Source organism: Hemitrygon akajei, chromosome 14 (genome assembly GCF_048418815.1).
Source record: "Hemitrygon akajei chromosome 14, sHemAka1.3, whole genome shotgun sequence".
NCBI classification, from domain to species: domain Eukaryota; kingdom Metazoa; phylum Chordata; class Chondrichthyes; order Myliobatiformes; family Dasyatidae; genus Hemitrygon; species Hemitrygon akajei.
The window spans coordinates 93,040,598-93,058,176 of record NC_133137.1 but is presented as its reverse complement, the minus strand read 5'-3'; the positions used below and the strand labels follow the sequence as shown (position 1 = coordinate 93,058,176).

At 36.4% G+C, this 17,579-nt stretch overlaps 1 protein-coding gene across 5 annotated transcripts in view; it reads left to right on the top strand.

Moving 5' to 3' along the window:
• The window catches only part of LOC140738785 (tyrosine-protein phosphatase non-receptor type 12-like), a 112,641-nt gene that overhangs the window by 60,070 nt on the left and 34,992 nt on the right, over positions 1-17,579 (top strand). For all 5 annotated transcript variants that reach the window (XM_073066618.1, XM_073066615.1, XM_073066617.1 and 2 more), the window contains exons 4-11: positions 1,219-1,314; positions 4,085-4,123; positions 4,217-4,288; positions 6,501-6,560; positions 9,062-9,204; positions 13,773-13,839; positions 14,782-14,859; positions 16,220-16,309. In XM_073066618.1, the coding sequence (XP_072922719.1) occupies positions 1,219-1,314; positions 4,085-4,123; positions 4,217-4,288; positions 6,501-6,560; positions 9,062-9,204; positions 13,773-13,839; positions 14,782-14,859; positions 16,220-16,309 (645 nt within the window). The remainder of the gene's footprint in view (positions 1-1,218; positions 1,315-4,084; positions 4,124-4,216; positions 4,289-6,500; positions 6,561-9,061; positions 9,205-13,772; positions 13,840-14,781; positions 14,860-16,219; positions 16,310-17,579) is intronic.

Sequence of the window (17,579 nt, the reverse complement as noted above, 5' to 3'; positions counted from 1 at the left end):
TTTTGATAGGATGTGAAAACTTGAATGTGTAATGCTCAACACGGATTCTCTTTCGGCCATATTGCCAAGATGACAATGACCTTGTGCCCTCCAATTTCAATCTGTCCTGCAAATTTAACTACATTTTACATGTACTGTGCACATTTAAATACAATATCCTTAGCCCTGTGTTCACAGCCTCCCCCTGTGTTGCCTGAAGTTAGATTCCTAAACACCATTCTTTATTTTAATACTCTCCTTCAGTGAGATTAGTGCATGATTGTTGTAAATGGATGATTGAAGGCCCTGTGCTGTGCTCTAATTCAGTGACTACACAAAAATTAGCTGGAGAAACTATCAATATGAAAGTAGGATTATCTCGAACTCCATAATCTTATTGTGGAAATGATACTCAGCTTTATAATTATGCCTGCATATCTAAAGTGCGAAGCTGAGAGAGGCTTCTTGGATTCTATTTGTTTTGCACTCCTTTGTTATGGATTTGGACTAGGCATAGCTGTTTCTTTTTGGGTGGGTCAGATAAACTGCACTGCCTCCTTCATCCACAAGTATACTTTGCTCACTCCAAGTTTCTTGCCATCTATAGTAAGAAATTCTAGTTATGACATTGAATCTGCCCTTTCTTTCACTGCCTTTCAGATCTAATTTAACTTTGAACAAAGCAGAATAGGGAGCAGGGTACTATTTCAGAATAAGACCACCAAAAGGAATAGAGCAAAGTAAAAGAAACCACCACTGAGTGAAGATGAAGTTTTGCTGAGGCGAGAATGATGGGGTGAGAAAACAGTCCTAAGAGCTGTGTGTGAGATGTTGGTTCTTCAAGATAACTGAATAACCACATTAATAGTCCTCTGAATAAAATCTCTAACCTGGTCAGGGCTGAATAATTAAGAATGACGCATTATGACTTTTTCTGAAGGAAGAAGATGAGGTGAATAGAAACAGTTTTATAAGCATGCAGAATTAAAATTTGAGGTAATGTTTAAGGCTACATGCATTATTTCAAATTGCTGCCATTCTTTTTAAGAACTAAAATTCAGTAAACAAAATCCATTGCTTTGATTCAGATTAGACTTGAGCACTTCGTAATTGTACTGAATAATAACGATCCTTTTTGTTATAGGAGCTTATTTAGAATGATTATCTTAATGAGGTAGAAGATGAACTGTTTTGGAAACATTTTAAATTGATCAATGTGCATTCTAATTATGTTTGTAGGGAGTTTATGGGCCAAAGTCCTATATTGCAACGCAGGGTCCACTAGCAAATTCTGTCCTTGACTTTTGGAGGATGATCTGGGAATATAAAGTTGCAGTAAGTAGTCCCATTTTTCATAGTCTTACTGGTAACAACTTTGAATGGTGTGTGTGAAGTTGTTGGAAAAGATGCATGTTCTTAATTGTTCTGGTTGTACCTCCTCCCACTTTGCTTCCTGTGAGAACTCCATTCCTTTCTCCCATTTATAGAGTCTTAAAGCTATACAACACAGAAAATAGCTCTTTCAGCCCAACTTATTCGTATCAACCAAGCTGCCTATATGAGCTAATTCTGTAAGGCTTTGTTTTGCCCATAGCCTAAATGTTTTGCATCCATATACCAATCCTGATTGTAACAGTCTCGAAGTCTCAATTGCTTCTTCTAGCAGCGTATTCCATTGACACAAAGTGGCTACCTCACCAGTAGCTATTATACCTTTAGACCTTGTTAATGTAAATATCTAATCAACCAATCACGTGGCAGCAACTCGATGCATAAAACATTCAGAAATGGTCAAGAGGTTCAGACCAAACTTCAGAAAGGGGAAGAAATGTGATCTCAGTGACTTGGAACATGGAAAGATTGTTAGTTCCAGACAGGATGGTTTGAGTATCTCAGCAACTGCTGATCTCCTGAGTTTTCACACACAATAGCCTCTGGAATTTATGTAGAATGGTGCAAAAAAAAAAAAAAAAAAAATCATCCAGTGAGTGGCAGTTCCGTGGATGAAAATGCTTTGTTAATGAGAGAGGTCAGAAGAGAACTGGTTCTAGCTGACATGAAGGCAACGGTAACTCAAAACTACGAGGTACAACAGTGGTGTGGAGAAAGATGCCTCTGAATGCAGAACACTTTAAATCTCAAAGTGGATGGACTATAGCAGCAGATGACCACACTGAGTTCCAATCCTGTCATTAAGAACAGGAAACTGAGACTACAGTTGGCACAGGCTCACTAAAACTTGACAGTTGAAGAATGGAAGAGCGTCACCTGGTCTGACAAATCTCGATTTCTGCTGCAACATGCAGTTGATGGGGTCAGAATTGGGTGTAAACAACATGAATCTGTGGATCCAACCTGCCTTGGTGGTGATGTAATGGTGTGTGGAATGTTTTCTCGGTACACGTTAGGCCCCTTGATACCAATTGAGCATGGTTTAAATGCCACAGCTTACTGGAGTGCTTTTGCTGACCATGTGCATCTTTTTATGGCCACCATCTACCCATTTTCTAATGGCTACTTCCAGTAGGACAATACACCACGTCACAAAGCAGGCATCTCAAACTGGCTCCAGAAACAGAACAGTGTTCTCCAGTGGCCTCCACAGTCACCACATCTCAATCCAGTAATTACCTTTGGGATATACAGCTGACAAATCTGCAACAACTGCTTGATGCTTTCCTGTCAACATCAACTAGAATCTCCAAAGAATGTTGTCAGCACCTTGTTGCGTCCATGTCATGAAGAATTCAGGCTGTTCTGTGGGCAAATGGGGGTCCTGTCCGTTACTAGAAAGTGTACCTAATAAAGTAGCCCCTGAGTGTATACACCACCCACTGTGTGACCCCTTGGGTCTCTTTCAAAGCACTTCCCTTTCCTGTGGAGAAGAATGTGGCTATTAATCTTATTTGTGCCTCTCATGATCTTATAAACATCTTTGACTTCTCTCCTTTGTTTAATTTATTCAGGTGAGACTTCATGCACACTATTTCCCTGTCCACTGATGCTGCTTGAACTCCCAAGTACTGCCAGCATTTTGTGATGCTGAGTACAATCAAAATATTGCAAAAATTGTCTCATATGCAGTCAGCTCAATTTTATAGTATGTTAGTTTATTTTGTGCTTTGCATTGGGAGATATGAAACAAGAGAATGACTTGTGCGATTTAACTTGTCTGAGTAACTGTTTTTGTACTTGGATGATAATGATTTTTTTGGAATTGTTTCTTATCGTCACCTATTCTGAAAGTGAAATTCTTGTATATTGTTCATCCAGATCAAATCATTACATGGCGCGTTGTAGTGGAATAAGATCAAACAATAAGAGAATGCAGGTGGAAGTATAAAAGCTTCAGAGACAGTGTAGGGCAGATAAACAATAAGGTGGCAGATTAATAAGATAGGTTGTGAGGTCAAGAATGCATCTTATCATACTAGGGAACCATTCAATAGTCTTATAACAGCAGAACATAAGGCTGTTGATGAAACTGATAAGTTCATGAATTTGAGATCTTTATTTGAATGAGGAGTATTTTGTGGAATTTTTAAAAAATTACAGCCTCCCTTTTAAATCTCAGGGGCTAAGAATAGGGTATTAGCTTGTACCTGCAATTAGTAAATGTCATTGTTGATGATCAGATTCTGAATGGGATTTTAATTAATCTTCATGTTTATTATTAATGTTCAAATAACTGGTACAAAGTTCAAAGTGTAGTTACTTGCTCCATTACTATGGGGTTTGTTCTTGGACCCACTTGTTCATTTCAACTATGTCATTTGCTAGAAGATCTTGATGGGCAAATTCTTCAACCACCAACATTTAACTCAGTTCAGAAATCTATAACAGTTTACAAGCAGTACGCAATAAATAGCTGTCCAGATCCCAGAAGTTTTTTGGAAACGTAAGTACGATGGAGAAGTCAAGTGGTTTACTTTATTGTTCAAGGTATAAAATTGAAACAATCTGGCAAGGCTTTTAAAGCAAAGTTGCAATGTTGGATAAGTTATACAGTTTCCTTCAACAAGTGGAATGGCCTTCTGTATTGTAACCTTTTCTTGGCCTGCCTTTTAAATAAATTATCAGATATTTTACTATTTTCTATTTCTAGATAATTATCATGGCTTGCCGTGAGTTTGAAATGGGAAGGGTAAGTTTTTCTGTCTAATTTCATTTGTGGCATTAAGTCAGTTAATATATTAAAAATGTCTCTTCATAATTCTAGTTGCTGCTTCTTCCACAGAAAAAATGTGAACGTTACTGGCCATTATATGGGGATGGTCCTCTCAATTTTGGAGACTTTCAGATTACTTGTGTGAGTATTTTGCTGCACTTGAATCTAGTGTTTGAGTGCTGGGGGGTGGGGGGGGGTGTTATCATAGTGTTACATTTGCTAATTGGACTACCAAAATCTTTTTCAGACAAGAGTCTGCTTTTCTTTGTTTCTATCCAGGTTAATCAATATAAAAAGAAGATTCATGGTAGTTTTGCTGTGACATTGAGCTTTTCTATTCCTCCTGCTTTAGTAGGTTGCTTCACATTTTGCTCCACCTGCTATCATTTACTTTAAATTCACTCTAACTTGTACCCCATTTGGGCTCCAATTTCCTCACTTTTTCCTTGAGCAGTTCATCAAAAGGCTGCAATGGTGAACAGCCGAGACTTTATGGTGATGCAGGATCTGTTGTGAGCACATTACATGACATTTAACATCCATAACGTGCAGGCTTAAGATTGTCAGCCTATGATCAATGGTGAGTGTGGTTTAACTGTGTAGTTGGGGTGTAGGATAGATTTTAATCAATGATGCGGCAATTCCACTACACGCAATTCACTGCAGTATTTAAATAAGCTAATTGAATTTATCTTTATTTTAAAATCATTAATGTGTATCTTGAATGGGTTTATTTGAGTGGGAAGTGGGTCTATTATCATTTATTGGTCTGCCTATATTTTGATTGGTTAGAGATAGCTTGATCTCAGTGAATTTCTACACCGTAGTGTAGATCAGAAATAAGTTTTAATTTCTGTTGACTGTTTATTACTAAGTTTAACTGCACCTTAATGCACATTCAAAAGATTACGTATAGATGGACAAAAAGATCAGCATAGATGTGATAGGCCAAAGGGCCTGTGTTTTTAGAACCGAGTCTTGTGTTCGTTTTCAGGCTTTAAAAATTTTTTTTATTCAGATACGGTCTATTTATTCTAGCCCTTTGAGCCATTCCGTTCAGCAGATCTTCAACTTAATCCTAGCCTAATCACGGGACAATTTACAATGACCGATTAACCGACCAACCATATGGGGGTGGTGGGGGAGTAAACCGGGAGTAATGCTGTCACAGGAAGAATGTAACAACTTCCTACAGGCAGCAACGGGAATTTAACCCGGGTCGCCGGTACTGTAAAGCGTTGTGCTAACCACTATGCTACTGTGCTGCCCTACTTGGTGTGACATTAATAAAAACAAAGTGTTTCTTTGCAGTTGGACAAAATCTTGAGTGCACATGGCATAACAGTAGTATGGGAGATACATTTCTTAACTCTGACCAGAATTTAAGTTCAAGTTCTAATATACTGATTTATTGAATGGATATCATAATTTGTAAACTGGGGGAGAAAAGCATTCCTGAAAGATGCCACTCTGTGAAAAGCACAACTGATTCACAGATTCCTTTCAAGGATACTACTGGCTATCAACATCGTTGATTCCAATCTCAGATTGGATAGTTATTCATTCCCTCTGAATCAGCTGAACAAGTCATAGAATTGTAAATTAAATCAAAAGAATTGCTGCCGTATTATCTTAATTTAAGAAGTTAGTGACTTGTTCAACAGAATGGTCATTAACCTCATCAGAGTTGCCTAATTTCCAAGATTAAAAAATTGGGCAATAATTTATGCAATGTTTGCTGCTTCACTTTTATTATTATTATAGGACATAAAAGTCATAGCATAGAGACAGCATTCTCTTCAACTGGTTTGCAATGGCATTTAGTGTTCAAAATTCATCAATTTCTAATTATTCATCCCCTCTTTTTCATGATCCAAATTTGTCAAGTTGGTGTACGTTAGGACAGCACTGCGGCACAACAGTTAGTGCGGTTGCCTCATAGCTCGGAGACCTGAGCTTGATCCTGACCTTGTTGTGAGGATTTTGTACACATTGCTCAGGTGTTTTGGTTTCCTCCCACATCCCTTAATTACAGAAAGAATCAAATGGGAAGGACGTGAGACAGGATAAATTGCACAGATGCAGAGAAAGGAGAGAGGAATGAGATTAAAAGAATTGATCTTCTGGAAGCTGGCATAGACATGATAAGGTATTCAAGTGGTGGAAAGTATCATTGTTTTAGTACTCTGCCTTGGTGCCGTAAATTGAAATTATAGCAATAGTGTTCAGCTCTATCAAAAGAGTGAAACCCAGTGAGTTCTTGCATTTATATAGGTGTTTTTTGCAATTATAGAGTAATAACATAAATTAATTGGTCTCCATTGATAGATTTTTTTCCCCCTTGTCCTTCCAGGAGGAGGAACAGGCAAGAAATGACTATTTCATAAGGACTCTATTAGTAGAATTTCAAAATGTGAGTATTCATGAGCTATAAGTAATAAATATACTTATACATAATGGATTGAAATTTGATTTTTACTATATTTGCATTTGATGGAAAATAATTGGCAATTATTGTTTAAAGTATCTAGAAACTTTAAAAAAGTGAATCTGTGGAAGACTGAAGTTTATTGTACTACTTCATGAATTTGTAATTGTAATCTAAATGGATATACACATTCACTGTACATGGGCACAATTGGTAGCTACCGTAGATTCCGGACTACAGAGCGCACCTGATTAAAAGCCGCTGGCTCTAATTTTAGAAAGAAAATCAATTTTTTACTTGTACAGGCCGCACCGGATTTTCGGCCGCAGGTGTCCCACGTTGTAATATGAGATATTTACACAGAAAGATATTACACGTGAGGATTTTTTAACTTTTAATTAAATCCATATGGTAACATAAACAAATACATATTGCAAATGCTTTTTTTCGAACCGTGCCTGTAACGCGGCTACTTTTAAATATACGTTGCGTATACTTTTTTTACTGAACAACATTCCAATATCTCCTAACGACTGGTAAAAAATATATATACTGCAGCCTACCAGGAAAAGTTATTGATCGCCTTTAACTTAAAAGCAGCGTTCGCTCAGATCCAATGCCGCTCCACCGCTCCCCCCCGCCTTCCCGTTTATCGCAAACTGGCATTTTTCCCACAAGACGCGGCGAAACCGGGTGTGACGTCATAGCATCCCGCGATGTAGTACAGAAAACAAATATAGTTAAAACACTTCTAACTTTAACTAGAAAATGAATTACTAAGCGAAAATATTATAAACTAAATAACTGCCATAAAGGCAGCACAATGCTTTTCTTCGAGTGTTTTCCATGTTGATGAGGGTGAGTACAAATGACTGATTTACAATAATTTAATTGTGAAAGTGCGCTTGATTTATCGTACAATTTCATTGGACCTCTGTGAACTACTCATCAATTTTATTGGTCTACTGTTACGAGGCAAAATGTTTTTGGCGGCATGAAAAAAAACCATGCATTAGCCACACCGTATTAAAGGCCGCAGAGTTCAAAGCTGTTCAAAATGTGGGAAAAAAGTAGCGGCTTATAATCCGACATCTACGGTAGTTATTTCTATCCCTAGTTACCTGCACCTAAATCACTCTGGTGTGGCATTGGTGAATTAGACAGTGAATTGGTGAATTACGAGGGTGTTTGTGCAGTGATGTGTGAGCAGAATGTACAGCAATGGGTTCAGCACAGAGCCCTGGGGCTGGGTGGGGGAGGTCACCCAATTTGTTGCAACATTACATGCGCCAGATGAAGTGTTGGTCCTGTACACTGGAATGGTATTACAAGTTTATCAGTCATAATTTGCCTTTCAGCAATGAATCCATTGGTGTCAGTACATTCACCAAATACCAATCTGGCCATTTTCCAGTGCAATTATTAATTTTGCTCCTTTTGCTTTTAAATCTGTGCTTGCTGCTTCTCATTTCACAGGTTTTTTTGATTGAAAATCTTCCCTAATTTGGATATCTGATTGCTTTTAAACCTAATTCCTGGTGATAAAGGCATGAGTTTTAATTTGTTAGTACCACATAATTAACATTCTCTGTTTATTTTGGTTTTACAAAGAAAGTAACCACTCTTTCTTATCTCAGCATAATGAGAAAGCAAATAATGTATACAGAATTACCCTTTTGGGTCTATTTTTGTGGTGTTTATTATCCGTACACCTCTCTTCCTCTTAATCCAAGCTTCTGTTTCTTTGGCAATGAGCAGCTGATGACTATAGTTGGGTATTAACATTTCTTGAATGCATTACCGTACCATAATTATTTAGTGTTTTTCTGCCAAAATACATGTTTGATGATGTAGTTGTTAAAGGAGAGGTGCCCTTTGAATGTGCAAGTGCCTTAAACAGTTTGCTCTACTGTGGCCCAGTTCAAAAACTCGTGTTTAATGAAACTGCTGTACTCACTTCTCCACTTTTTTTCCCTCAATTCCAAAATCCCTCATTTTCTGTTCCTTATTTGAAATTGGTTACTTTTGTCAGTCTTGGTTGCAGTGCTTGGAAAGTAAGTTCTTAACACAATTCTACATTACATATGCTCTCTCATCCATAGCGTTTGTATGGAGGATCCAGTGAGGTTTTGTTTCTACTGAAGTTGGACAAGTTGTGTGTAGATAGCCAGAAACATGTTTAGAAGCAGCGCAAAGTTAATGAATAAACTCTCTTAGGCATCATACTTGAAGATGGCATCCCTTAAATGTCAGTTAAAATCAATACCTGTACTTGGCTGGAAGCCGAAGAAGAGTTTTTTGTCAAATATGCTGGCAAAGCAGTAGATCCTTTCTTTTAGCACAATATTAATTTTGTAGAAGCTGACAATATATAATTGATTAATACTTTCCCTTCATTGGTTAACCTTCATTGTGCTTGTTACATTCAAAACTTTTGGTGAATTTTTAGAAAATAAAGCCATTTAATCTTTTTTTTTTATGCACAGGAATCTCGTAGAATCTATCAGTTTCATTATGTCAACTGGCCTGATCATGATGTACCTTCCTCATTCGATTCAATTTTGGACATGATCAGTTTGATGCGTGAATATCAAGAGCATGAGGATGTCCCTATTTGTATCCATTGCAGGTATGGAGGAAAACCCCTCTTCTTTGGCTTCCTCGTCTCTCAAACTGTACAGAGATAAGTTTGAATGTTGTACCATTGTTTTGTACTAGTTACCTTTGCTCCTTTTGATGTTTGGATATGAGGCAGTAAATACCAGAATATGATGCTATTTGTTGACTGGAATTTTTTTTCCATTGGGTCCAATCACCAGTACAAGATGCTTACTGTTCCCCATTTTTTTTTTCAAATTGCTGCCTTCAGACCTGGAAAGCCAATTTTTTTTCTTCTGATAATTCAAATCATTCAAAGGTTATTTAAATGTACAGTTAAACAAAAAAAGTTTCACTAAAAAAACTTACATTTCGAAACTTGAGGATTTTCTGCATCTGTTTTTAGTTAAAAATTTGCTCATTGACTTCAGTGAATGAAAATTTAAAAAATAAACACTAGCAGATACTCAAAACCTAAAATACTTCTATTTTGCTTTATTTGTCAAATTATTTTAACTAGATTTTTGAGTAAGTAAACTTTTTGTCATTGTTTCAATCAAGGAATGCCAATCTGCCTTTTGGAAATCTGAAAACTTCCTCAGATCATTGACAGAAAAGCTAAGTTTACAAATGTTTATTAAGAACATTTCAAAAATGTTCATAGATCTACAAATGTAATTACATGTGAACATTTAAAAGAAAGTTAATCTACAATTGGCTCTGAAAATGCCTGAAGTAAAATGATGAGTCTTTAGAAACAAGACATAAAAAGCCAAAAGGACTTGGCTTCAAATAATTATGGGCATTACAAGCTATGTTAAGTGCGCAATATTTGAAGACAAAAATTGGCCTTGGCACTTCTGAACTGGAGGAGGTGATTCATGTCTGCATCTGAAGAACTTCTGATAAACCTTGATGAAAAAGCTTTCTCGCATTTATTATGTAGAATGAGATGGACTGATGCCTATGAAATCATAGCTATAACTCAAATGATGTTCAATGGGGAGGAAATTGGAGGATAATTCATTCTTTAAAAAATCTGTGAAGGTGTATCAACATGTGCTTATAATGGTTTGCTCAGCTGGTTGATTGATTATCTTCACAAAGTTATTGGGGTGGGGAAAGGTAAATAAGAATAAATGTTCCATAAATTATGGGGAAGATAAAATGTATGCATTCTTAACTTTACAGTAGGGTAGGACTGGCTATATGGAAAAAATATTAATGTTCCTTTTGAATGATTTGTCATTACATGTAATGTCCTTTATACATGCACACATGGGGACATGAACTCTGTATCTTGTAAATTGTACTTAAATATTTAATACCTGGGGCTGACTGGAACAAAATTATTGTAACAATTAGGGAAGGTTCAGTATTTCTTGGGGTTTGTTGATGTCCCATATCAAAGTATATTTTCAAGATTCCACCATGAAGTTGGGATAGTTCTTTCTTAATCATAAATTTGTTGTTCGCCTTTGCTTGTTCCATGCTGTTTCTTGCAGCATGACGTAAGGTAGTTTCCCACCTGAACCTGCCCTGCCTTGTATTGCTGAGACACAGCATAAGCATGACTTGTAGAATTTACTGACTGAAAGGATATTGTCAACCAGCTGTCTGATCCTAGACTGTCCTACTATTGGATGCATCCTCTCTACATCTATTCTACATAGGCCTTTGAATATTCGGTAGGTTTCAGTGAGATCCCTCCTTGTTCTTCTAAACACCTGCGAGTACAAACCCAAAGCCTTCAAACACTCCTCCTAAGTTGACTATTTTATTCCTGGGAATATTTTCGTAAACTTCTTCTGGATCCTCTCCAATGCCAACAAATGTTTCCTTGGATATGGGGCACTAAACTGCTCACAGTACTTGAAATGTGGTCTGATCAGTGTCTTGTAAACCCCCTACATTATGTCCTTACTTCTGTATTCTAGTCCTCTGGAAATGAATGCTAATATTGGACTTCCTTACTGTCAACTCAGCTTGCAGGTTAACCTTAAGGTAATCCTGTACTAGGATTCCGAAGTTCCTTTGTACCTCTGATTTTTGAATTTGATCCCTATTTAGGAAATTGTCTTTGCTTTTACTCCTTCTACAAAATGCACAGTCAGACACTTCCTTACAATATATTCCACTTGCCACTACTTTGCCATTTCTTCTAATATGTCTAAGTTCTACAGACCCCTTGCTTCATCAATACAACCTGCTTCTCCGGCTACCTTTGTATCATCCGCAAACATGTCCACAAAGCCATAAATCCTGCCATCCAAATCATTAAAATGTAATGTGAAAATTAGTGGACCCAACTCCTACAGAACACCACTAGCCACCATAACCAAATGGAAAAGATTTATTCCCTCTCTTTGCCTTCTGCTAGCAGCCAGTCTTGTGTCCATGCTGGTATCTTTGTGGTAATACCATGGGCTCTTGTTTAGCAGCATCTTGTCTGCTAAAAAGTCTTCTGAAAATCTAAGTAAACAACAACTGCTGAATCTCCGGTCTATCCTGGTTATTATTTCCTGAAAGAATTCCAACAGATTTGTTGGGCAAGATTTTCTCTTAAGGAAACCATGCTGACTTAAGCTTATGTTTTCATGTGCCTCCAAGTACCCTGAAACCTCATCCTTGATAATAAACTCTTAACATCTTGCTAACCACTGAAGTTAGGCTAACTGGCCTATAACTTCCCGTCTTTTGCTTCCCTCCCTTCTTAAAGTTTTTTTTTGGGAAGATTTCTTCTGGTGCCTCCAGACTCTTTCAGAACCCTGGGGTGTAGTTCATCTGGTCCAGGTGATTTATCTAGTTTCAGACCTTTCAGCTTCCAAGAACCTTTTCCTTAGAAGTAGCAACTACACTTCTGTCCCCTGACACTCAAACTTCTAGCATGCTGCTGGTGTCCTCCACAGTGAAATACTACTCCCAGTCTCATTGTCTTTAATTTTGCACATCAGTTTAAATCATGCTTTTATCTGAAGCCTTTTGAAACTATAAATCATATCTACTGATTTCCCCTTATCTATTCTACCAGATATATCCTGAAGTATTTGTATAAGTTTGTCTAGCAGTATTCCCCTTTTATAACTACTTGCAGACTTTGTCTAAATCTGCTGGTATTTTCCAGAGTCTGTTTGCCCATCCTTTTATAATAGACTATATCATGTTCTGTAATCTATTCCTTTCATCCACCACTTTTTTTAACTTCCCACTCTTCAATCAAATGTCTCTGAAATCTAAACTCATTCCGCTCCTTCTTCCCCCCTCCCCAACTATCTCTCAAGCTTACATTTACACGTTGTTCTATTTCCATGAGTTTGAAGCTTCTACCTCAGGATGATTGGGTGATAGTATAGAAACAGCTGTTCAAAAACCTCACATCCCTGAATTTTTAAAATACCATGATGGGAAATTAAAGCTACAATTACAATTATCAGTTGACTAGAAAGTACTGTTATAAATTATATGTGGCGGTTGTCCTTCGTCCGATTGATGACAGAATATTTGTGTGGGACAGATTTTAAAGTGGAAAAGCTATTGCACTGGGGCATTAAAATTTTATCAACCAACGAAGTCTTGAGTCTGTATGAACAAGGGTCACAAACTGGGGTCTTCCTTGGTTTCAATGGATGACCAACAGTGTTTTCTGTGTCTTGTAATGCCTTTTGCTGATCCTGGAGGGTTGCAGTACTACCTTGCTGGCCATTGGATCTCACTGTAGGTCTCATTCTCCCAGTCCACCGGAGCTGACTTCACATGCCAGGACAAGCATGTCCTTATAATTTTAAAAAAATATGTATTTTATATGCTTCCTATAAACTTAATACTAAATTTGTTGCTGGGATTTAAAGGGAAGGGAGAAAGAGTGGCAATTGATGAAGAAACAATAAGTAGTTCAACTATATGAAGCTGTTGATAAAATACAAATGGGTTAAAGAAGGGTTGATGGAGCAAAATTTTTATTTATTGATTGATATACAGGGTGAATAAGCTTTTCTGGCCCTTGAAGCTAGGCAGCCTAGCCATCCCCCAATTTTATCCTAGCCTAATGACAGGACTAATGACTATTGACCAATTAACCTGCTAACCAGTGTGTCTTTGGACCAAGAGGGGAAACTGGAGCACCCAGAGGAAACCCATGTGGTCACTGAGAGAACATATAAACACCTTACAGGCAACAGCAGAAATTGAACCCCAGTCGCCTGTACTGTAAAGCATTGTACAAACGTTTGTACTAACCACTACACTACCATGTTGTATATGTGTTTTTACCATGTTAACTCTTCCTATGTAATTTGAAGGTAATACAATATTTTAAAGGCTTATTGTGTAGGCAGACAATCTTTTAAGACATAAGGTTGAGGTTAAACCCAGGATTTATAGAATTTGAAATCTGTAAGCTTAGTGACCCAATAAATTTAAACTTTAGATTATTTAACAGATTAAATCTGTAATGCAACATTGAAGTTTCATTCTTTGAAGTTAAAGCAGTTCCTGTACATTGGTAATGGAGATGATGCTGATGTAAAAGGCAGTGGTCTCACCAGTTTATGGAAGCTGACTGAACTGAGTCATTTCCTGAAATGCTGTTTTCTCCCACAGTGCTGGATGTGGTAGAACTGGAGCCATATGTGCAATTGATTATACCTGGAATTTACTAAAAGCTGGGGTGAGTCATCTCTTTTACAACTTTCCTCTTAAAGATAGGAAACTAATTACTCTCCTGGGAGTAGAAAATAGACAATACTGAACTATTTTCAGATTGAGGTTGGTCTCTAACATTCTGATGTTTAAGCTTAGTGCCTTCTACAAAATATTAATCTGCTTATTGACATAGCACTGCCATAAAGTACCTTCAGGGAGCTATTCAAAATTTTATTTAGTGTGAATCCAACAGCGTTAGATACTTTTTAATATGCAAATATTAACATAAGTTTTAAATTAATATATTATGGCAACATTTATTCTAGCTTTTTTAAATAAATCCTAATTGTTGTGATTCTACACAGCTCTTAAATGTCCTTTGGTTGGGGTTGGGTGTAACAATCTAAGGAAATTGCTAATCTGGCTAAGTAAAGGCACACTTTTTTGGCAACGGATAGCAAGTTAGATCCTTCTACTAATGATTAATGTAGACAGCTCTTTACCTGGAAGTAATTAAGTTTGTTTTTAGTATCTAAGGAAGCAAATAAATTCTTTCTAATTAATGTGTGATTATGCTCATAATTGGGGAAAAGACGATACAGTCACAGCTGTCTGGAGAAGGGGCTTGGATAATAAAACAAGCTTGGATCTACTTAAACATATCTCAGCAAGATATTACTTAGATTAATTGGAGTGATGTACTTTACAATCTTGAAAATGCAGTTATAAATTATTGAAGCATTATTGCTTTCAATGTCAATTTTTCTTTAATATTCATGTGAAGTGCTTTGGACTTTTTACTAGAACAAACCTAAGTTTTATTAATAAAGGTATTAATTGAATTACAGTTTGCGGGCATTTTTCCTGTTTTTATTGCATCAATTATCTGTTAACACTGAAATTATGCATATGAATTTTAATTATGTTGATTTTAGTTCTCATTTGTGCAAAATGTGTTCTCTCCTAGAAAATACCTGAAGAATTCAGTGTGTTTAATTTGATACAAGAAATGAGAACACAAAGGCATTCTGCAGTCCAAACTAAAGTGTGTACATGTCATACTTATTTTTTTGCCATTTATCCCTTGTTCCCTGAACCACCTTAGGTTGTTTATCGTTTGGTTTCCAGTTGAATCTAATCTGCCATTATAATTTTAAATGCAGTAAAAGTGGAAATACATTTGTAGAAGTGGTCAGGTACAAGGAAATGTTGAGTTGTTTGGCAATCTGGGCCTAGTTTTGTTGACATAAAATTTATTTAAAATTAGTTCAAAATAATACCGTGAACTTTCTGAAGCTGATAGTCATAAATTGTATTTATTCTTGAGGCTTCTGTGGTTTAAGGTTTACATTACCTAATGATTTCTTTTAGTTAACAGGCTTGAATTAAAGTTTAACTTGGCTGAATTCTGCAAATAAGCAATCTGCCCTTCATTTTGAAGAAGTGGCCTTGCCATGAAATTTATTTTTAGTAGAGCATTATAATATTTGGCAGTTTCCTTAATAAGGGTAAAAGAGGTGCTTGCTTGACAACATTACAGCAAGGCCCAAATGAGTCAGAAGATTCAACTCCAGATAATTTGGCACAATGTCACCGTTAATTCCCGAGTGTAGTTTAAAGGATGTTCTGTAGTGTCAGTGCAACTGTATTTTAGCTGGGGCCTTTTTGTTGTGCATCCTTGATTGGACATAAGATTGTTTCATGCTATTTGAAAGAAGAATGTGTGAGTTCTTTGGTTCATCATCATCTAACTGATGATCATGTTCACATTATTGTTTGTGAAATGATATTGCATTCAAATTAGCTGCCTCTTTTTGTAATTACAACAGTGACTATGTTTATAAAATTGTAAGATGGTAACAAATCATAATGGCATTAAGATTTTCAATCCCTTGTGCCTGCTATTCAATAAGATCATGCAGATCTTCTACCTCAAAAACGCTTTCCAGCGATAAACATATCTCTTGATTCCTTTTAATACAAATGTTCTTTATTACTCCTGAGTACACTTAGTGATTGAGCCTCCATCTTCCTCATGGCAAGTTAGAAAAAAACGTTTATTTACTATTTTCACAAATTTCATGGGAGTATATTTTATCTCAAAATTTTCAGGTACTGATGTCTGAATTCTCAGGACAAATTTCTGTTGCCCAAAAGCCCAAGCATAGTTATAACTGTAGAATAATATATTAAATTGGTAAGCGTCTTGGTGTTTTGAGACCTGATTGGCGTAATTATGGTTTTAAATTTATTTGGCCTCCACATGATCCTGTAATGATCATTTTCTTGGTATGCATAAGTTAGTTAAACATGTTCCAGGATATTTTGCAAGATACATTCCATTTTCTCAGACTTCATGGTAAATTTTTGAATTTAGTTATCAAGGAGTGCCTATTGTTTTTCAGGAGCAATATGAGCTTGTTCACCGTGCAATAGCTCAACTATTTGAAAAAGAATTGCAGAGGAGTCACTGTGCTCAAAGGCTATCTGATACGGTATGTTCAGTCTTTAGAAACATCACTTGATAGAAAGTAATTTCATTTTCATTCCTTGCAGCATGTGATTCATCTCTTTTGTTATGGTTTGGGAGTTACTTTCAGCTGGTCTGTTACCATTATAATTATTGTTTAAAGCACACCAGATTAACTTTTTTCCCCAGAAGTTATGTAACTTTTATGTGAATTTATGTCATATAGTTGTGAATGGTAGAGACAAATGGGAATCATTTCACCAGTTGGAAAAAATATTGAGGTTGTTCATTTTTTTAAAAAAAGTTTTAAAGGAGTTCAATCCTAAAGTCTCCTTTTTAAAAAAAGAGAAAGAAATGCTGTATTGCATGCAGATGGCTATTTGCTATTTTCCGGAAAGCCTGCTTCCTCTTGTTCATTGAAATGTGGTCACTTACAGTACCTGTGACTTTGACATAATGCTTTTTTTTAAAGTAGTGAACCATGAGTAATCAAACATCTGGGAAAAGCAATTCAGTAACAGGAAATTTGGCCAGCTCTTAGCAGCATTCATGCTTTTTTTTTGGGTGCTCGCTTGTAGATGCAAAATTATTTTACCAACTATCCAAGACAGTTTCTTGTTAATGTGTATTATGGTTGCAGGCAGGATATCTGGGCATTAATTAACTTTCACATCAGTGTAGAGTTGCGCAGACACACAAAGAATAATACAGTGCAGCTTGGATGACCAACATGAATATTTATGCTGTACATTGGAGAAATTGTAATTTAATGCAGTTAATGATTGTATATCAAAAATGGCATATAACATTGAATTATTAAGCACAGAAGTGGGTCTATTATTAATTTAACTGACACACCTGAAATTATAGCTGGAAGTGCCTACGTGATCTCTAGCAATAATTACTTCTTATTAAGATAACAAAATATTGCTCTTAGCAAACTATGATGCAGCCAGATGTGTACTTGTTGCAATTACATACTGCAGTTTAAAAACTGTAGCTAACAATTCAGTGTCTTATAACTATTCAATTTAATGAATGAAAAGGAATGGTAGAAGGGTTCTGTATGTTGTAACTAATGAGTACGTTCATTTTTTTAAAGGGGCTGCAAAAGCAATATTGTCAAACACAAAGTAACTGGTGCAGCAGGTTGATAAAATGGTATAGTTTGATTTTGGGCACTATAACCAAATACCTTTGAATATTTGCAGTATTTAACCTTTTTAGTGTATAATTACCTTTAACCACTTGCACAACTAAGTTATGCATTATACAATTGTTTTATGCTGTGATGG